General features: G+C 46.2%; 2 protein-coding genes across 2 annotated transcripts in view; both read left to right on the plus strand.

Annotated features, from left to right (window-relative positions):
- The first annotated feature begins 2120 nt into the window (after window positions 1-2120).
- Window positions 2121-6704, plus strand: pex10 (peroxisomal biogenesis factor 10). The gene is made up of 6 exons (XM_031567063.2): window positions 2121-2679; window positions 2771-2851; window positions 2945-3345; window positions 3683-3855; window positions 5408-5543; window positions 6136-6704. The coding sequence occupies exons 1-6, from the start codon at window positions 2568-2570 to the stop codon at window positions 6202-6204; spliced, it is 972 nt and encodes a 323-aa protein (XP_031422923.1). The 5' UTR covers window positions 2121-2567; the 3' UTR covers window positions 6205-6704.
- A 147-nt stretch (window positions 6705-6851) lies between these two features.
- The window catches only part of LOC105904256, a 34258-nt gene continuing 19545 nt past the window's right edge, over window positions 6852-21564 (plus strand). The window contains exons 1-10 of the mRNA XM_031567060.2: window positions 6852-7344; window positions 7599-8264; window positions 8399-9187; window positions 9316-9371; window positions 10352-10568; window positions 16049-16239; window positions 17681-17935; window positions 18832-19023; window positions 19763-19860; window positions 21537-21564. The exon at window positions 21537-21564 is cut by the window's right edge and continues 159 nt beyond it. Coding sequence (XP_031422920.1) covers window positions 7614-8264; window positions 8399-9187; window positions 9316-9371; window positions 10352-10568; window positions 16049-16239; window positions 17681-17935; window positions 18832-19023; window positions 19763-19860; window positions 21537-21564 — 2477 coding nt within the window. The 5' untranslated portion in view covers window positions 6852-7344; window positions 7599-7613. The remainder of the gene's footprint in view (window positions 7345-7598; window positions 8265-8398; window positions 9188-9315; window positions 9372-10351; window positions 10569-16048; window positions 16240-17680; window positions 17936-18831; window positions 19024-19762; window positions 19861-21536) is intronic.

The raw sequence follows: 21564 nt of genomic DNA on the forward strand, positions 1-21564 counted from the left end.
ACATTACGCATGCATGCAAACACACACACATATACTGTTTGTTTCACTCTCTCACTCACACACACACACACACATACACCTCTTTCTTTCACAGCCCATGCATTCTAATGCACACTCACACAAACACAAATGCACACTCACACAAACACACACACACACACACACACGCACACACACACAAACATAGAGAGAGTACTGCAGGTGAAATGCACATTCAGAAAAGAACGCCAAGGGGCAAAGTCCACGTATGTAGCCTTCTTCCCATAATGAAGTGTTTGCCCCCGTTCCACCTCTGCAACACCATCACTATGAAAACAAACTGCCCCAGCTGCCCTGATATGAGGCTGCCACAGCCACTCTGCCTTCAGAAACTGCCCCAGCTGCTCTGATACGAGGCTGCCCCAGCCACTCTGCCTTTATAAACTGCCCCAGCTGCCCTGATACAAGGCTACCACAGACACTCTGCCTTCAGAAACTGCCCCAGCTGCTCTGATACGAGGCTGCCACTCTGCCTTCAAAAGCACAACACATGTACCACTGGCGCTACATCCAGCAAACATGGAAAACAGTCCCGCTTCGCGGAGAGGTTGGATTGATAGTGCGGAGGAACAAAGCAGCAGGGAACAGATGGTTGTTTGGCGCATGTTCAGCAAGGCCCCTGTGCGGAGCACCGCTGCTGCCGCTGCTGCTGCTGTTGACAAGGCTACACATGCTTGTGCAGGTGTCACGGCGGCTCCAAAACTTCCTTTTTATTGTGCTGCGGGCTCTGATCGGGATATCCTCCTCGTGGAAAAAAAAACTTCAGTGAGTCACTCCCAAGTCTGGAGTTGTAGTTACATAAGCGACACACACACACACACACACACACACACACACACACACACACACACCACACACACACACACACACACACACACACACACACACACACACACACACACACACACACACACACTCTCTCTCTCTCTCTCTCTCTCCCTCTGCGACACACACACACTCACTACCTCTCTCTGCGACACACACACACTCACTACCTCTCTCTGCGACACACACACACACACTCTCCCTGCTGCAATGATATTCTCTGTACACCATAGGATTACAGCAACACTGTCTCCATTCACTAGACTTAATTCCACTGATGCATACATTGAGTCACTAGGCACTCTAGACTATATAAACTACACAAGCCATAGCAATAGACCATGACTAAGCCAAACTATGACTAAATCCAAACAGCTGGAAGCACTGATTTTTGTACTTATGAAAGGACACAGGAGGGTCCACAGCTCTATATGTGATGACTGTTAACCTGAGTGTAATTGAGTAGGAGTTTAACGAGCGCTATGGATGGCGGTTGTAATGTGTATGCAATGTCTATTGGGTTTAACGGGTTTAGTTATAAGAGAATGAGTGGTTGTGTCTTACCTCAGCACTGCTGCCGGTGTCCTTTGAGGGCTGATCTCTCTGTCCTCAGTTGCCCCCGGTCTGCCCACAGCACATAGCTCCCATCTGCAAGAAGTCACAAGTATCTCTTAAGTTAACACACACACACACACACATACACACACACACACACAGTCACACAAATGCACAAACACACACACACAAACACATACACATACCCCACCTCCCTAATTGTAAACAGAGAATCTGACTGCTTGACTTCAGTGAGTAAATAAGCATCTGTAGGTCCCCAATCACACATCTGATTGGCCCATCCTGCATAGGGAGATCTGGCAGTAGCTCAAATCCGCCTGCGGCTACTCACAGAAAGAGTGGCAAGGAGGGGATTTTTATTCAAACGACATAAAAGGACTCTGCTGTCCTGATGCACTAACAAAGAAACTGGTTCTGCAACCTCCAAAACTGCACTCAAACTCACACCACGAATGTAGGCTGTTTCATTGTCTTACCTGAAAAGAAAGATTGCATACAAAAAATCTTGATGACAATACATAGTTTTGAATATAAAGCTTTGTATATAATGTTTCATAAATCTGTGATCAAAGTTTATCAAGGCTAAATTGCCAACAGTGGTTGTTCAGACCTCCACTCTGAAGGGGCCGCTGTAGATATTTATCGAGGTGTTCTGCCTGTGTCAGTGAATGCGATGCCTGTCTTTCGTGTTTTCGATTTACGTCGTGCTTCCTGGTTCGGATTTTGCTGTTGAAGATTTCAGTGCAAAACTGTTAGCGAATGTTAAACAACATTTACTCTTAGTTTTGTGTGGAAGTGCAACGTGCAATATATCGTCAAAACTCTACATGCCACCTAATCGTCTTGCTTGCTCGTTAAAATAGATAACAGTTCATGTTTGCCTTGCACGATGTTTCTCTATCTAACTTTACACACCTGGGGAAACATCAGTTATGAGAAAAATGCCATTCCCTAGCAGATTCTAAAATCGGTAGTCTGAAAGCGATTAACGTCAACCAGATAGTGACTTAGGTAATGTTACCTTAACATAAGCTAACCCGTATCTGAAAAGGTGCGTGTTGAATTTAGTTTCTCCTGCGGCGTTTGACAGTTGAATGGTCTTTACCTTGTGAACCTGTGTGTGTGAGATGCCACTCGTTCCTGCTAATCAACCGCAGCTGATTCGGTCAAGTCAAAAGGATGACTACTATCAGACATGTCTCAAGAATAACGCCAATGAAGTTTTTCAGGCTTTCACTGGTACGTAAATATGCATTCATGCTACTGTGTAGGCTATTACTATTTGTGATCCAGTTGCCTGACCCCAGTGTCTATCGTGTACTTATAACAGGGTCCAGACGATGGCTGAAATGGAGGAAGGAGGTCGAGTTGCTCTCAGATCTGATCTACTGCAGCTTGACAACATTCTCAGGTAAAACTGAGAGTGCATAATTTGCTATAAAATATTACAAACATTTCAAATGTACTTAAAATTTTGATCTCATGGATGCTTGGTTGTATTTAGGGTTCCAGACACTGGGCGAGGAGTATGTGAACATTGTGCAGGTCGACCCCACCAAGCGCAGAGTGCCGTCGCTTTCACGCCGCGGTGCGTTCATCTTCTTTCACGTTTTCGCTCCGTACCTGCTGGACAAGATGCTGGTGTGCCTGGAGAACGAGCTGGAGGCTGAGGACAGACCTGGCGCTTATAGGGACTCTTCTTCGCGCTGGAACCCCATGTTCTACATCAAAGCCTGGGTACAGAAGGCTGTAGGGGCCCTGACAGAGAACCAGAGGAAGAAGCTGGTGCCGGTTGTCTATGCCGTTCACCAAGGCGTCACTATTGTCCACCGCGTCCATGTGGCTCTGTTCTACATCTACAGCTCCTACTACCATATCAGCAAGAGAACAGCGGGCATCGGCTATGTAAGTTAGGTTATGGCAGTGCTTCTCAACCTCAGGCCTGTCAGCCACACAGACAATAATTCTAAGGTTTACACTGACAGCTCCGTAACCTGTTGCACTCTCACACTCTCAACATTGGTTAAGTCTGTCTGTATCAAACAACATACATTTTCTGTCAACATGCATTGTCTTGTGTATGTGTTTGTGAGGAAGAGTGCATTTGTACATATTTCTCATCACCCATTGACCTGTGTGTGTGTGTGTGTGTGTTTGTATGTCTATATATATGTGTGTGTGTGTGTGTGTGTGTGTTCACACATGTGTATTTTCATGTGTTCCTTTATGTCTCCACTTGTAGCTGCGTGTTCTGAGTGGGGCAGGTGATGAGAGGGCGATCCGTAACAGCTACAGGCTGCTGGGTGCCGTGTCCCTGCTGCAGCTGGCCATCACCCTCGCCCTGCAGGTCAACAACCTCCGGCAGAGACAAAGGGCCAGGCAGGAGTGGAGACAGCACAGGAACCTGCCCTCTAGGTGTGTGTGTGTGTGTGTGTGTGTGTGTGTGTGTGTGTGTGTGTGTGTGTGTGTGTGTGTGTGTGTGTGTGTGTGTGTGTGTTACACAGCACAGGAACCTGCCCTCCAGGTGTGTGACCTGCACTGTGTGTGTGTGTGTGCGTGTGCGTGCGTGTGCGTGTGTGTGTGTGTGTGTGTTACACAGCACAGGAACCTGCCCTCCAGGTGTGTGACCTGCACTGTGTACGTCTGTGGGGGCCATCATCATGGACAGGATGTGAAACTATGCGTAAAGGGGCTTTGTGTGTGTGGGTGTGTGTGTTAGAGAGACAAAACAAATTGATTATTGTACAGTACCAGTCAAAAGTTTGGACACACCTTCTAATTTTTTTTAAAAGATTTTTCTTTGATTTTTATTATTTTCTACATGGTAGATAAAACTTTTTTTGTTTAGTACATCATTCCATATGTGTTCTTTCTTAGTTTAAATGTCTTCACTATAAATCTACAATGTAGAAAATAATAAAAATAATAAAAGTGTCCAAACTTTTGACTGGTACTGTATATAAACACATTTGCAGATGTATCTGCAGATGATTCTGCTCAGATATGAGTGATTCTAGAAGGTGTGATATTTACTTCTAACTGTGTCTGTGTGCATATGCATATAACCGCATGTCTGTGTGTGTCTGCTCGGGGTGTCATAAAATATTGATTATTGATCGGCACGTTATTTTATCGATATGTTATTGAGGTATCAATGTATTAAAATCAGCCAACTTTTAAATTAGACGCCTAATATGTGTGCTTTCCGACTCATTCAGTTGGCCTTCCGTTTAATGTAGTCTGGAGTAATAGCTTTAGGAGACCATAAGGGGGCGATATAAAATCTACAGGCTTTGCATAATTGTTCCTAAATGACCTTTCTCACCTCTCTCACCCCTACTTCTGTGCTGCTGGTGGATGTTTTGATGATTGTAAACCAGGCTAGGCTAATGTTATGGGCGACAAACATGTAGTAAAGTTCTGTGGAAAGGGCAAACGAAGCAACAGAGCTTGGGCTTGATTCAGATTCTGGGTGCGGAGCGGAATGAATGGCCATTCTCTGGGAACTCAACCGATCTTATAGCATATATGAACAAACATCATAGCTTATTATTCGCTGCACGTCCGGGTCCTGTCGGGATTTGTTTATTTATATACTGACCGGCGGATTATGCATTGTCCCTTAAGAATGGCAGAGATGTACAGCAAAAGGCAGGACACTACTACAAACTGCAGTGCTTGGAGCATTACAAATGCCAAGTGGCTTCTCTGGGGCGTCAACACACACAGCTTCCTTTACATGCCACTGGATACCGATAAGCCTTCGCAACTTTAATGGTTACGGGTTTGTCCTGTTCTTTCTGAGAAATGCCAGTATATGTCGATAATCGTCTGGAAATTTTTTTTATTATCAATGCATGAAAAAGGCATGGATCCTAAGCTGTGTGTGTGTGTGTGTGTGTGTGTGTGTGTGTGTGTGTGTGTGTGTGTGTGTGTGTGTGTGTGTGTGTGTGTGTGTGTTTCTTAGCTCCCAGGCTGCTCCATCTCCATCCTCGCGAGCGTCTCGTTGCATCTTGTGTCTAGAGGAGAGGAGGCACGCCACTGCCACCCCCTGCGGACACCTCTTCTGCTGGGAATGCATCACGGAGTGGTGCAGCAACAAGGTCCGTCTCTCTGCACCCCAATACCCTAACCCCCAAATCACCACAGCCTCAGGGGGAACAGTCATTTCTGTCCTTATTGGACAGACTAAATATTACATCCCATAATGTTAGGACCATATACCCATATTACATCCCATAATGTTAGGACCATATACCCATATTACATCCTATAATGTAAGGACCATGTACCCATATTACATTACATCACATAATTGAGCATTGCCTTTAGATTAAACTTTTTAAATGCTTATGCTCCGTTGGCATATGCTAAATAATGTGCTTACTTGCCTTGTTCTTTGGCATGTTGACCATGGGGCTCTCAGACCCCCCGTCCTTTTCTGCACGCGTGACTTGGGCTCATCAGTAGAGCCCTTGATGAGCTGAACACACCTTATTCATGGTCAAACCTGAACTTGCCTGTTGTTGAAATGTTAAAAAGTTTTCTATTATGCTTATGTTAATTCTTTTTTATTTTATTGTATTATTATAGTTAGTTTCTAATATGTTGGCACTCTGAGATTCTTTTGAATGAAGAGTGCATTACAAATAAAATAAATAATAATTATTATTATTATTGACTCTCTCCTTGCAGAGTGAATGCCCCTTGTGCCGGGAGAAGTTCCAGTCGCATCGGCTGGTCTACCTGCGCGGCTACAAGTAGATCCAGAAGTGACCTTGGCTGACTGTTTCTCGCAGTGCAAGCCCACAGGACTGGCTTGTTTGGGGGTCATAGCAAGTGGGAGGGTCATGAATTGTTCTGATGGCCAGAGATGCACAGAGGATCAGAGCCACGAAGACAGATGGGACTCCCTGAAGGGGTTAAGGTGGACAGTGCATTATTCACCTGTACCAAAAATCCCTAGTTGTGTGCTTTCGTCCACACAGCTTGGCTGCATGGCTTTCCTTCTTTTCAGTGTTCAATTACACAGTAGAGCCATGAGCTACTGGTAGAGGTCTTTTCATTTGGGAAATGGCATGTTTGGATATGTAACTGGGATATTCATGATTGACACAATGAGAAAAGTCGTTCAATTTATAACTTTTTTTTTTGTTTTTTTAAATAAACTACTGCTTGGTGTGATAATAACACAATCAGTATTGGATTGTATCAGTCCCTATAATTCAATGTCAATGATATTAATAAAATGCTAATAATATTAATCTGACGTTTATGTGTCAGTTTATGTACATCTGTCGAGAATCCAATGTGCGCGAGGTGTTTTCACAGCATTCGCAATTCTACAGCTGTAGTAGCCAGCTAGCAGGTAAAGTAAAGTAAAGTTAAACTAACGATTGGTAACCTTGAAGAATGTCGATTGTATGTGAACTAAAAGAAAAATGTTTTTTAAGTGGTCATAAAAGAAAAAAACATCTGTCACCTACACGGTTAGCTAAATCACTAAAGTTAGTTAGGCTGTTAACCTATAAGACGTTTATATCTTGTAAAGTGGTGAATACGCTAATTTAGTTAAGTTGTAGCATACAATTATGCAATATATTTCGCGACAGTAGGCCTATTAGTAACTATCTCTTCATCTTAAAGGAACATACGATGACAGCACCCTAATATTACTGGCCTGCACTAATTACAAGACAGGCGGCGGGGAACTTCAGAGGGCCATTCTCATTACCTTGCAGCTAACCACACTAATCTTGTGAGCGGCTTAACGCGCCAGTACGTAGCAGCCTGTCTGCCGCAGGCGAGGACAGTTCAGTAGGCTACAGTGCGCTGCAGGCATGGTGTCTGTATTGTTGTCTATGAAACGTGTTGTCAGAAGATTGATCCACACCAGCAGCTTAGGTAAGTGTCTTCTTCACTTGGGGTACGTCAAACTGAAGTGTTGCAAACAGGTAGGCTGTGGACAGGTATTATTTTGAAAGTGAAATGCTCTGTTACGTTGTTAGTGTAGCGTGTCAGTTTGGCGCAGTTCACAGCGAAACGTGTCCCATTTTGTGTCTACAGGATATTGAGTGTCGCACACCTGTGTTGACGTGATGCTTTCAAAAAAAATTCTCAGGATAAAATGTTATCTTTCTATCTATTGTCTTTCACAGCCCGCACCAAGTCAGATGGCTTGGCGTTATTACTACGAGAGACATGGCTGGTCTCAAAGTGAAACTGAGAACGAGAAGTCCAGGTTGCTGCAGTGTAACTTGCCCATGTGTGAGGAGAATGTCGATGAAGTTCTTGAACTTCTGTCAGCCCTCAGTGATGATCAGAGTCCTCACCTCGGGGCAGCTCTTGGCAACACACCTGGCCGATCTCCCTGTGGAGCGGAGCCTGCACTCCGACGACGGCATTTCAACATTAGCACCCAGCCCGTTGACGTGAGCTGTCTATACAGTTGGAATAAAGGCAGCTCAAGCATGACAGATCAGGGACCCAAAACTGAGGCAAAAGTAGCTGAGACTGTTCGTGGTAGTATCCCAGCTACCAACACACGTCACGTTTCTACAGACAAAGAGGAAGGCCGTCCACATAGAAAACGCTGGGAGAAGCCGGAGGGTGTTTTTGCCAGAGTGGCTCCATTTTATTCCCAGGAGTCCCGAAGGCCTGGAGAGAGGAGGGTCTGTTTTGGCAGGGATCAGATAGATGCTAGTGGGGAGGTATGTGAGAGCCAGAGACACTTGAAACAGAGGGAGACCCTCTCCACATTTGAGGATCTTCTGGAGTCCTCCTGGACATCGGCAGCCTTACACAGATCAATGCTGGACCTGGAGGTAAACAACACAAAGATCTCTCCTCATCTTTCTGAGTGTTTACATATATATCTGCCTCAGTGAGGAATAAAGCTAAAGTATGTACATGTACATCCCCCTCTGTCCCATAACACAAAACTTGTCTTTTTCCACAGAATAATGAACAAGAGGGCTGTTCCACCTTCAGCAGAATAGAGTCCATACTCCAGAAATCACTTAGGCATTCTGATTGTGACTCTAAGACCCAGCCGTCATTTCGAGAAGTTGATTATCATTCAGAGCCAAATTTAAGCCTATTTCCTGTTAAAAAGTCGTCAAAAAGCTTGGGGATATTAGGGAGTCAGGCACAAGATAGGGGCAGAGCCCTGAAATCTGCCTTTGGTCCCAGACTCAGGTCACCTCAGGAAGAGCGCTGCCTGCAAGAGGCCTTTTCTCAGCCCGGTCTTAGGCCGACAATGTCAGCCTCTGAGAGAGACTTAAAATGTCGCTCCTCAGAACCATCTCCTCTTCTTCCCTCTGGTGACAGAGAATGGTGTGAGGACTGTGGACTAGCAGTGGCTGAGCCTGTGGCGGCAGGAGAGACGCTCGTGCCAAGTGATCCGTCATGGATCGAGAAACTTGAAATGAAGGAGAAACACTCGGGCCAAACAAATCTGAAGGTGAAGGAAGGCTGGAAGTCCACTCAGGGACCACTGGAGCGAAACCACGGAGATAAGGTCTCGCATTCCTTCAACGGCCAATCACGCCTGGGCATCAGCGGGCCATTTGAGGATGCCACTCCCTTTGACGGATGGCGTCTCTCCTCAAAGCAGATGAAGTCACTTAGTAAAACTCATTCAGCCAGAGGACAAAGCAGTAAAGTCAAACCTGATCGCCTCTCTAGGACGGGGCTGAAAGACGCGTTGAAAGCGGAGCCACTGTCTACACAACCGCAGTCCTGTCGGGTAGGTTGACCTCCGACCTCTGAGCTTTTTACGTGGTGTTAGGCATAGGGGTGGCTTTTAGTGTCGGTGTAACGTGAGCCGACGCTGTTGGGGCCCAAGTTTAACACAGCTCTGTTCTGTCTCCGCAGCTTCCTGAAGGCGGAGAGATTTACGGTCCCGGAGAGGCGGTTGGGACAGACGAGAGGTGATGCGAACCTCGTGTGTGTGTGTGTGTGTGTGTGTGTGTGTGTGTGTGTGTGTGTGTGTGTGTGTGTGTGTGTGTGTGTGTGTGTGTGTGTGTGTGTGTGTGTGTGTGTGTGTGTGTGTGTGTGTGTGTGTGTGTGTGTGTGTGTGTGTGTGGTGGCGTGTGGGTCAGGCATGAGTAATGAATCAGAGGAGAGACTCCCTGAGGCACACTGCTGCTGCAGCACAGCCACGACACTTAAGAACACCAGGAGCACGCACACACACACACACACACACAGACACAGGACAGGAGTTGAATTGATAAGCTCTCAAATGTGCTGTATTTATTGGGAGGCCCAGACCGAATGCATAATCGCATTAGTGTCCAGGGAGAGGCACAAAATAACAAAACTGTATACCATTCTGTAGGGGAGGGCTGTGTTTAATTTAATGACTGTCAGGTGAGCCCGGGTCCAAATAAAATCTATCCACCAGGGAAATCCATTGCTAGACATTTCAAATTTACTTAAGCTATTTAGACAGTTTATCCTTTGTTCTAATATAACCCAATTAGATTTGTTAGGTTTATGGCCATTCACATGGGCCCATGTCCCAGTGGGTAATGGTGATGGTCAGGTAATGGTTTGGTTGAGGTTATGAGTTGAGATCCCAGGTAGTGTTTTGTATATGGAGTATTCCATGTAACACCATAGTCTGTCACAGCTGCTGCAGCCTAGACTTTGTTTTTACTTCATCATCCTAAACAGAAGCTGACTGTACTAACTTTGGTATCACTTCAGCTCATCATTACTACTGTTGTTGCTGCTGTCTGCTGCTGTTGTAGCCCTTGTTGTGTTGATTTTGTTGGTGTCCAAGGGTCAGTGTGTGTGTGTGTGCAGGTTCCAGGGGCGGTACAAAGTGTTGTTTTTGTGTTGCTTTTGGTTGTCATTGTTCTCACTGTTGTTGTTTTGATCTTTATCTCTGTTGTTGTGTGTGCAGGTTCCAGGCGCTGTACAGGTTCCGTCTGCTGCAGCGCTGTTTCAGACGTTGGGCTGGGCAGCACAGGTGCCTGGGCATCGCCCGCCAGTGGCACCGCTGGAGGGTCCTCTCGTCTGCCCTCGGTGCCCTGGAACAGGCAGCGGAGAAGCGCCACACGCAGACACACACACTACAGCACAGACACAGAGCTCTGACGCTCACACGAGCCTTCCAGCATGTGAGTAGCACACAGTTACTGTGGGTGTGTGTGTGTGTCTCGTGTCGTATGTGTTCATCTGTGCCGTGATGGCGAACGTGCAGACACACACATTTGACCCTCACTCTAGCACGTCTATGCTACGTATGTGAATAACACACACAATAAGGATTGTGTGCGTGTGTGTGTGTGTGTGTGTGTGTGTGTGTGTGTGAGTGAGTGTGTGTGATTCCCTGCATTTTTTCCCTTGCTGTGCAACGTGTTTGTGATTGTAGGAATGGGAAAACCATCTCAATCTTTCACACCGGTGCTTCGTAACCTAACACTTAAGATAAGATGTAACAGAATATCTGTGAGTTATACTGTCACAGACAGTGTATGTGGCTTATCTGTGCCACTATTTCAAGTTCTGATGTTCCTTTTAAAGGTGCAGTATGTAGGATTGAGGGTGATCTAGTAGCAGAAATGGAATACAGTATTCCTAATTATATTTTTATTAGCTTAGAATAAGCCTTTCGTTTCTACGTAGGGAGCAGGCCCTCGTCCAAGGAGTTGGCCATGCTGCCCCGCCATGATTGTACAGTAGCCCAGAACAGACGATTTAAAACACTAGAGAGGGCTCTTCGTGTTTTCATGGCACCTGACAGCCAACGTAGCTTCTACATGCTTGGAAAGTATATAACCAAGTATTCAGTTGGTTGCAATCTGCAGCCTCACCACTAGATGCCACTAAATCATACATACTTTACCTTTAACCATCATACCTTTAACAATATTCTTTATTGTGGCCTAAGCATAATATAAGGAACCTGTTGTGTCTTTCCATTTTACCAGGATATACTTAAACACTGGCAAATGCATCAGTGGTATTAGACTGCATGTTGTATCCCCTGCTGCTGTGTTTCAGACCCCCCCCCCCCCCCCCCCCCCACACACACACACACACACACACACACACACACACACACATAACCCCCCCCTGCATTAGCCACTCTTCTGTTTATCTGTACTCTAAGCACACTTACGCAGTCAGTAGAATTATTTGTTATAATTATGCATTCATGTGTATGTAGATTTAGCATATAATCTTGTTTTCTCAGTTGCACGTCTTATCTCTCTTTATTCTCTCTCTCTCATTTGCTCTTGCTCTCTTGTTGTTGTTTTTTTATTTGTATATTTTTAATGAATACAAAAGATTCTCAGAAGATAAAAGACAGGATTAAGGTTCAGTCTGATCGTATCTCTCATTAAACAATAGGCTTTCATGTTGGTTTGTTTTGCTCTGTTTTGTGCTTTCCTCATTCTTCAGACTAATAAAGCAGGTCCTGGAGCAGTGGGATACCTGAGCTTCCCCTCTCTATCTCTCTCTCTTTCTCTCTCTCTCTCTCTCTCTTTCTTTCTTTCTTTCTTTCTCTCTCTCTCTCTCTCTCTTTCTTTCTTTCTTTCTTTCTTTCTTTCTTTCTTTCTGTCTCTCTCTCTCTCTCCCGCTCTCTCTCTCTCTCTCTCTTTCTTTCTTTCTTTCTTTCTTTCTTTCTCTCTCTCTCTGTCTCTCTCTCTCTCTCTTTCTTTCTCCCTCTTTCTCTCTCTGCCCCTCTCTCCCTCTTTCCTTCTCTTTCAGCAGGACTGGAGTTAGTTAATGCCTTCAGGCAAACACTAAATCTCAACTGCTGTCGTTTGTCTGAGTTAACTTACTGCACAAGCACCTAATTATAAGAGGAACCCCTCCGCCCCCCCCCCACCCACCACCACCTCCACCTCCGCTGCCATCACCTCACAATTCTAATTATCATCCATCTTGGCTGGCGGGTGTAGTATGTTCAGTATGTGGGGAATGCAGGGCATGTAACGTCTCCCTCTGGAGCGGATCAGAATCAGCTGAGATCAGTGATGTGGTAGCTCATTCTAGACAAGTTGGAGCAAATGTTGAGCAGGCCTTCTTGTGGACCCTGTGTTCCGAAATGGAACGTGTCATTCTTTCCGTTATACCCGCAGGGAATTCTCTCCTCTGCTGGAGACTCGGGTGTCAAAAGTATCAAACGCCTGTTATGAAGGGGTCTGATTTTACTGTAGTGTCTATTGAAGTGCATACTTTTGAAAGATATGCAGTGAAACAGTAATATGCATTGTGATGCCTTGGATGATTATTCATTGACACTTTCTGATTTATTAGTAATTAAAATTATTATTTATTACTGTTGAGATTAATTGGTGTTTTGATATTTATGACAATTCAAGGCACGATAAATGTTCTTCCCTTTCTTTGCTCCGGGGTTCAAAAGTAGTCCAGGATATATTCTAGCCATGGTCAGACATCAGACAGCTCTTAGTTTTGGACGAATAACTAATGTTGCTTATGTGTGTTACTAGTCCGTTTTTGCTCTGGGGTTCAAAGGTAGCCCAGTCAGACAGCTCTTAGTTTTGTTCGGATAATTAATGTTGCTTATGAGTGTTTACTCGTCTGTTTTTGCTCCGGTGTTTAAGCATCCCCAGCTGCACATCCACTCTTTCCTCAGCTGTGAGGCAGCCCACTTTAAGGTACTTGCTGCTGCTGCTTGCTACAAACCTCACTGATAACCGTGGTGATTGCAGGTATTGTGATTGCGTGGCGATGATTGCTCGCATACACAGTGATTGAGTGCCAGGGGGATGAGTGCATGCTTCTTCCCTGTGGATGCGACAGAGATTTGCCATAAACCGGCTTCGCAGTTCCTTTCCAAAAGTTGAGAGTCATGTTCTGCAGACACTGTAGTAGGCTTCAGAAATGCTGATACAAAAGTGAACGTCTGTGGCGGGTTTCCCAGTTGTGGTGTCGAAGCGTTTTATGACGACTTGGAAGTTATACCTTACCAAAGTTATTTCTACGAGATTTTCCCCCAAACCATCTCTTAAAGAGTTCTCCTAAGAGAAACGTTCCTACGGATACGTTAAGAGGCTGAATCCATGTTTCTGGCATCGATTATTATCATTCATGTAGGTTTGAGAATGCTTGAGATGAGTACGATGGGCATGGCTCAGATTAGAAAGAGCATCAACGAGAAATACTATGGAAGTCAAAATTCAAAAGTTCCAAATATGGACGGCTGTAGGTTACATGTTACTCATAGATTTGTATTCGCAAAGGAATTATAAATTGATTAGTAATTAATTTATACTGACGTTTACATCACAGTCAGTGCATATGTCCACCCACTAACACAAGATCTTTAGGCTCTTAAACATTTGTTTTATCTGTGTTAAGGTATAGTTAAGAGTGGTCCAGACCAACCTTACAAAAGTGTCTCTTACAGAAGGTATACTAAGCTAAAGAGGTTCTGAGAAACACCTCGAAACTTTTGGGTACAGCTTAAGGTATAACTTACGAATGACATGGCGTTAAGAAAGCTCTGGGGAGGAGAGAGGAGAAGAGAGGATAGGAGGAGAGGAGGAGAGGAGGGGGAGAGGGAGAGAGAGGGAGAGAGAGGAGATCCTTTCTAATAAGCAAAGTAAAAAGCCAGGGCTGTACAAGTGGCTGACTTTTAGAACAAAGTTTCTCCAGGCTGTTTTTGCTTTGTCTTTATGTTTTATCTTTTTAATTTTCTTCCTCCAAAAAAAGTTTTAACACAAAAACAGACACTATACTGTTATGTATTCTTCTATCATTTGCAGCCAGAGGCTTGCAGGGCCTTTTTATCAGCTCCCACATCTGGTGTGGCTTGGCAGTAGATCGCTCGAGCTAGCTCAGCTGAGTTCATGCTTGAGAAGATATTTATCAGCACACTTGGAAACAAACGTTACTTTGTTGCGCCGAACTTTCTTGATGTAGTACACTAACTAAACTTAAATGCCCCTTCATTTTAAGAAAGCATGATTGGTATAATTGGCCTTCACTAAACGATGATGTGGTTGTTCTGCATATCAATCGAAGGGTTAGAGGCCACATGGAGGGACACACACACACACACACACACACACACACACACACACACACACACACACACACTCATGCCAGCAAGACCTTAAGACACCAGGGAACAGTCAGCTCTTGCAAGGAGCCGTGCAGCATATTGTCCAGTAATGGTGGAGGATAGCTCTAGAGCCTGGGGGCATATACTATCATTACCTGCTGTGGCTGAACCAAATGATGTTTGTGAAAGTCAAAAATGGGCCACTTGCCCCTGGTGTTTTTATTTATTTATTTATGTATGTATGTATGTATGACTGAAGTAGTATGGGAATACAACCCATACTTTGGTCTTTGTGTGCTGTAATGTTGCACCTTCAGCAGTTTGGGTATTTTTCTATGGCATAATTGTCTGAGTGTGGCAGGCTCAGATGGGCCCCGTCAGCGAATATGTCCAAAATAGGCAGGCAGCACAGAGAGGAATGACAGCTTTTCTTTGGACTGGGACCCAACTATTATTTGTGACAATTTGTCAGCTGTCAACCTACATGGTGACCGCTTATTTGTGTGTGTGTGTGTGTGTGTGTGTGTGTGTGTGTGTGTGTGTGTGTGTGTGTGTGTGTGTTTTTTGCCCGTGTGTGTTTTTTTTTTTGCCTGTGTGCATGCACGTGTGTGTGTGTGTGTGTGTGTGTATGCTTGTGTGTGTGTGTTTGTGTGTGTGTGTGTGTGTGTGTGTGAGTGTGAGTGTGAGTGTGAGAGAGAGAGAGTGGTTCCCTGCAGTGAAACTGTAATTTTCTCTCTAGCTGTGCCGTGTGTTTGAGATTGTAGGAGAGGGAAAAACATGAAGGTGACTTTGACACGGGTGCTCTGTAACCTTAAGATAAGATGAAGAACAGAATCCCTGTGAGTTGTACTTTCACAGACAGTTCATGTGGCATATCTGTGCCAGGATTCAAAGTTCTGATGTTCCTTTAAAGGTGCAGTATGTAAGAGTTAGGGGGATATATTAGCAGAAGTGCCCCCCTGCACTGCCCCTCTTCTGTCTGTCTGTACTCTGAGCACACTTGAGTGGTCAGTAGAGTTATGGTGCTCTAGATTACCTAAATGAGGTTGCTGATCGTGAGTGCCATTGATGAGCTTTTGGTGATGAGTAATGTTATTTTAACATTGTGTGTGTGTTCAACTGTTTCCTGCTGTGTTTTTACACTTAAATTATATATATATATTCGTTAAAAAATTGAGTTCCATTGATCAGTCAGGTATGCAGAGAGCTGTGACAGGAGTCAGGCGGCAGTGGTACAGGAGGTAAAGAAGTCGTTTAGTAATCAGAAGGTTGCTAGTTTGTTTCCCTGTCGAAGTGTCCTTGAGCAAGGCACTGAACCCCTAATTGCTCCTGATGTGCAGTGTGCCATCAGTGTAAATGTAAAATGTGTATACATTGTAAGTCACACATATGTAAGTCGCTTTGGATAAAAGCGTCTGCTAAATGACTAAATGTAAATGACAGGAAGCAGGTTTGTAGGAAGAGGATGGAGAACCCTTGTCTCCTCCAGTGTTCACTGTCTAATTCTGATGTGTCTCCTCCAGTGTTCACTGTCTAATTCTGATGTGTCTCCTCCAGTGGAAGGCTCGAGTGGCAGGCAGGCAAGGCCAGAGGTCCAGCCGGAGCACAGAGCATGATGGGCCAGTGGAGGACCTGCGGAGGAGGCTCATCCAACCCAGTAGCGCACTGGTGCTGCGCAGGGCATACTGCACCTGGAGGAGACACTCACAGGGCCAGGAGCTCCTCAGGGCAGCACTCATACACTACCAGTAAGATCTCACACACTTACAGTGACATAGTACACACTACCAGTAAGATCTCACATACTTACAGTGACATAGTACACACTACCAGTAAGATCCCACACACTTACAGTGACATAGTACACACTACCAGTAAGATCTCACATACTTACAGTGACATAGTACACACTACCAGTAAGATCTCACATACTTACAGTGACATAGTACACTACCAGTAAGATCTCACACACTTACAGTGATGTAGTACACACTACCAGTAAGATCCCACATACTTACAGTGATGTAGTATACTCTACCAGGAAGATTTATATATACATTTATGTATAGTATATCTCGCCTTATTCCATCTCATGCCTGAAACATTTTCATGTGTTAAGAGTTCAAGGTGAAACCCCTGACTGGGCTGTTGTTATGAGTTTCATTATTCGTTATAAGATACTGAAGTGTTGCCATAGTACCTGGTTTCTGGTAAATAGAACAGAATGGTTTCAGACACTTTATTAAATTGGCTATTGTTGAAGCACTTAAGTGCTTTCAATTAATTAAATTAAAAGATTTTTCATTTTTTTAGCCTGGTGGCAAACTTTCTGCATTCTAACTCGGCTCTTAAACCTTCTTGTCCCACGTTCAGACATGCCCACGTTCACAAACATCGTCCCTTTGTTTCCGCTCATGTCATAAAAGATGAGAAACCGCCCGTTCAGTCACCCAAGACTGGAGACATTACCTCATCAACTGCCTTCCCTTCCTTGTACAGTACAGTCACACACACACACACACACACACGCACACCTCGTGTCGGAGCTTGTGGTGTTTGTGTTGGCACGCTGTGCCTGCCCGCGGGCGTGTTTGCGTTTCAGAGAGAGGTACACAAGAGGGGGAGATGCAGGAGATGCAGCGAGAGAGCAGGTAATCCAGGCAGAATGATGGAGCCTCAGATGTCTTCTGCTCTGGACCACTGGGCTTTAAGTCACGGAGGACAAGATGGACGGTCCCCAGTGTATTGCTGACGTGTGTGTGTGTGTGTGTGTGTTTGAGTGTGTGTGTGTGTGTGTGTGTGTGTATGAGTGCGACTGTGTGTGTGTGTGTGTGTGTGCGTGCGTGCGTGCGTGGGTGTGTGTTGATGACTTCCCTATCTTGCTCTCACACCCATTCGTCTTCCAACACTCCCTCGCCCATCACTGAGTCAGAAGGAACATGTCCACTTGCTTCATTTGACACACCTGACCCATTTGACACACCTTGTGTGTTTCCGCCCTGTCTTGGGTGTATGGAGAAAGGCAGTCACCTGCTTGTTTGTGTGTGCATGTGTGTATACTTAGGTGGGCACACACACGTGTGTGCAATGTTATGCTTATATGTAGGCTTCTGTGTGCATATGTTTGTACACAAATGTGTGTTTTTATGTAGTTTTATGTGTGTGTGTGTGTGTGTGTTTTCTGTGCAGCCTTGCCCTGCTGTTTAAGCACTGGTTGCAGTGGAGGCGTGAGTGTGTGTGGCAGAGGCGGCAGGCGGAGCAGGAGGAGCAGGCCGCCCAGGTGTGGGGTCTCACACTCCAGACGCACACCTTCACCGTCTGGAGGACAGCCAGCTCCAGACACCAGCGGGCCCGGCAGCACTGGGGACGCCGGCTGGCCAAACGAGCTCTCGCTGCCTGGAGGTCAGCCTACCAGAGACAGCAGCAGGCCACGGTGCAGCACAGGTGTGTAAACACTTACAGTCATGCTTTCAACACGGTCATTCATTCATTCATTCATTCATTCATTCATTCATTCATTCATTCATCACACATACCTGCACTGACTTAAGTTTAGCTGCTAGAGTCAACAGCAGGGCACAGTGCAGTACAGTGCAGTACAGGTATGTTAACACTTATATTCATGCTTTCAACACGGTCATTCATTCATTCATTCATTCATTCATCACACATACCTGCACTGACTTAAGTTTAGCTGCTAGAGTCAACAGCAGGGCACAGTGCAGTCCAGGTATGTTAACACTAACAGTCATGCTTTCAACACAGCCATTAATTCATTCAGTCATTCAGTCATTCAGTCATTCAGTCATTTAGTCATTCATTCATTCATTCATTCATTCATCACAAATACCTGTAATGACAAATCAGGTACTAAAGCTTACTAGACTACCCTATAAACCCCTGATCTTGCGCTAGTAGCTGATTTATAGGTACGCTATTTTCATTTACTAGCTTGATGCTCCTCTTCAAGGCGGTTCTGGACCTGCTGAGACATCCTGCAAGGGTTTCTATTAGACCTAAATGACGATATAAAAGCTGGCTCATATTGTAATTACTGCTGTTAATTGCTGCTGTTACAAGAATGTACTTGTAAGGGTGTGTCACCACTCATTTGCCTGTGTTTGTGTGCCTGTGTGTGTGTGTGTGTACTTGTGTGTGTGTGTGTGTGCCTGTGTGTGTGTGCCTGTGTGTGTGTGCCTGTGTGTGTGTGACTATGTGTGTGTGTGTGTGTGTGTGCATATGTCTGTGGGTATGTGCGTGTGTGTTTGGGGGGGGGGGGGGGGGGGGGTGGTATGCGTGTGTGTGTGTACATATGTGTCTGTGTGTATCCGTTCTGCCAGGCTGTCTGCATTAGTCAGGGCGTGGCGTGTGTGGGTGGAGCGTTTGGAGCTGAGGAGGCGTGGTCGTTTGGTGGAGGCGATGGAGAGCGCTGAGGTGCACAGGAGGAGTGTGCTCCAACACTGCCTCCTAGTGTGGCGGAGGAGAACTGCCAGACGACACACCAGCAGAGAGAGAGAGGATCTTACAGCCAGGTGAGTCTGCACGTGGCACCATGCATCCAACCTAGAGCATACCTGACATCTCACGGCCAGGTCAGGAATACACCTCACAGGCAGGGTACTTCAAGGCCAGTATACAACCCTTAAAGGCGCAGTCCACGATTCCAATTCAATACACTTTTTTGTCAGATTCATGAAATTGCTCCTCGCGGTCCTTTAGTTGTCCGTTCTGTGTGTTCCCAGTGTTCGGACATAGACCTGGTTCTATAAATGGGAAACAAACAATCTGGTCCAGCCAATCAAACATGTTGCTCTAGGAGCATGGAAGGGAACAGTGTAATGTGATTTGGCTTTTGAGCTCAAATGTCAACAACCTTTGACCAGAGTCTAGGACCGTACCTTTAAGAGTCAGGTTCAATCTCAGCTCAATTTCTCAGAGCCAGGTGGGGATTTCACCACGGGGTCAGGTTGAACACAGCTCACTCTCAGGTGAACATGGCTCTCTTCCTGTGAAGCCGTCTGTCAGGCTATTATCTCTTACATCTCTCTCTCTATGTGTGGTAGACAGTCTCATTCCAGAGGGGTTTGTCTGTCTGTGCTGAGGTTATTTTGCCTCTCAATCAGACTCCATTACTTGTACTGGTAGTCAGGAGCAGCCCAGATGAGCTGTGTAAACTAGATCTGTCCTGTAGGAGGGTGTGTGTGTGTGTGTGTGTGTAAGAAGGGTGTGTGTGTGTGCAGATGAGATGTGTAAACTGAATCTGTCCTGTAGGAAGGTGCTGGAGCACTGGCGACGGCTTCCCCATCAGCGCTCTCTGCTCAGACTGGCCTGCAGCCTGCAGCAGCTCTTCTCCAGGAGGACACTAGAAGGTAAGGCCCGGCCTCTCTCTCTCCTCCTCTCCCTCTCTTCCTGTCCCTCTCCTCCTCTCCCTCTCGCTCTACTCCTCTCCCTCTCTTCCTGTCCCTCTCCCTATCCTCCACTCCCTCTCTTCCTGTCCCTCTCCTCCTCTCCCTCTCCTCTCCTTCTGTCCCTGTCCCTATCCTCCTCTCCCTCTCTTCCTGTCCCTCTCGCTCTACTCCTCTCCCTCTCCTCCTGTTCATCTCCTCTCGTCTCCCTCTCCCTCTCCTCCTCTCCCTCTCCTCCTCTCCCTCTCTTCCTGTCCCTCTCCCTATCCTCCACTCCCTCTCTTCCTGTCCCTCTCCTCCTCTCCCTCTCCCTCTCCTTCTGTCCCTGTCCCTATCCTCCACTCCCTCTCTTCCTGTCCCTCTCCTCCTCTCCCTCTCCCTCTCCTTCTGTCCCTGTCCCTATCCTCCTCTCCCTCTCTTCCTGTCCCTCTCGCTCTACTCCTCTCCCTCTCCTCCTGTTCATCTCCTCTCGTCTCCCTCTCCCTCTCCTCCTCTCCCTCTCCTCCTCTCCTCTCCTCTTCCTCTCCCTCTCCTCCTGTCCCTCCTGTTTCTGTTTCCTCCATCCCCTTCTCTCCTCCTTGCTCTTTTTTCTCCCTCTGTCTCTAGCTTCACTCATCCTATCTGAAGCAGGTGTAGGTTAGCAAGAGAGCAGAATGACCTGCTTCTATGTCTACTTACCACCCCTCAGCCCTCTCTCACTCTCTCTCACCCCCTCTCACCCCCTCTCTACTCTGTCTCTCTCCCTCTCTCTTGCTCTCTCTCCCTCTCTACTCTGTCTCTCTCACTCTCTCTCCCTCTCTCTCTCACGCTCTCTCACCCCCTCTCTACTCTCTCTCTCTCCCTCTCTCTTGCTCTCTCTCCCTCTCTCTCTCTCTCTCACCCCCTCTCTACTCTGTCTCTCTCCCTCTCTCTTGCTCTCTCTCTCTCTCTACTCTGTCTCTCTCCCTCTCTCGTGCTCACTCTCCCTCTCTACTCTCTCTCTCCCTCTCTCTCCCTCTCTCTCTCACTCTCTCTCACCCCCTCTCTACTCTGTCTCTCTCCCTCTCTCTTGCTCTCTCTCTCTCTCTCTCTACTCTGTCTCTCTCCCTCTCCCGTGCTCACTCTCCCTCTCTACTCTCCCTCTCTCTCCCTCTCTCTCTCACTCTCTCTCACCCCCTCTCTACTCTGTCTCTCTCCCTCTCTCTTGCTCTCTCTCTCTCTCTCTCTCTCTACTCTGTCTCTCTCCCTCTCTCGTGCTCACTCTCCCTCTCTCTGTCCTCCGTCTGTCTCCCTCTCTGATTCTTTCCCTCCCACCTCTATCTTTCTCCATAAGAGACACATCTGGTGTTCTAGCAGATGCCCACGGCCCTGAGCCTCCCACCCCCCTGACATATGGAAGTGAGAAATGTGTGTGTGTATCTCTGTACGTGTGAAGAGCTTATGTGTGTGTGTGATACATAAAGTTAAAGTTTGTGACCTGAAGTGTGTGTGTGTGTGTGTGTGTGTGAATGAGTTGTGTGTGTGTGACCTGGGGTGTGTGTGTGTGACCTGGTGTGTGTGTGTGTGTGTGTGTGTAATAATGTGTGTGACCTGGGGTGTGTGTGTGTATGTGTGTGTGTAATAATGTGTGTGACCTGGGGTGTGTGTGTGTATGTTTGCAGTGGCGTTTGGGAGGTGGCGTGCAGCGAG

Source organism: Clupea harengus, chromosome 4, assembly GCF_900700415.2.
Source record: "Clupea harengus chromosome 4, Ch_v2.0.2, whole genome shotgun sequence".
In the NCBI taxonomy this organism is placed as follows: Eukaryota; Metazoa; Chordata; class Actinopteri; order Clupeiformes; family Clupeidae; genus Clupea; species Clupea harengus.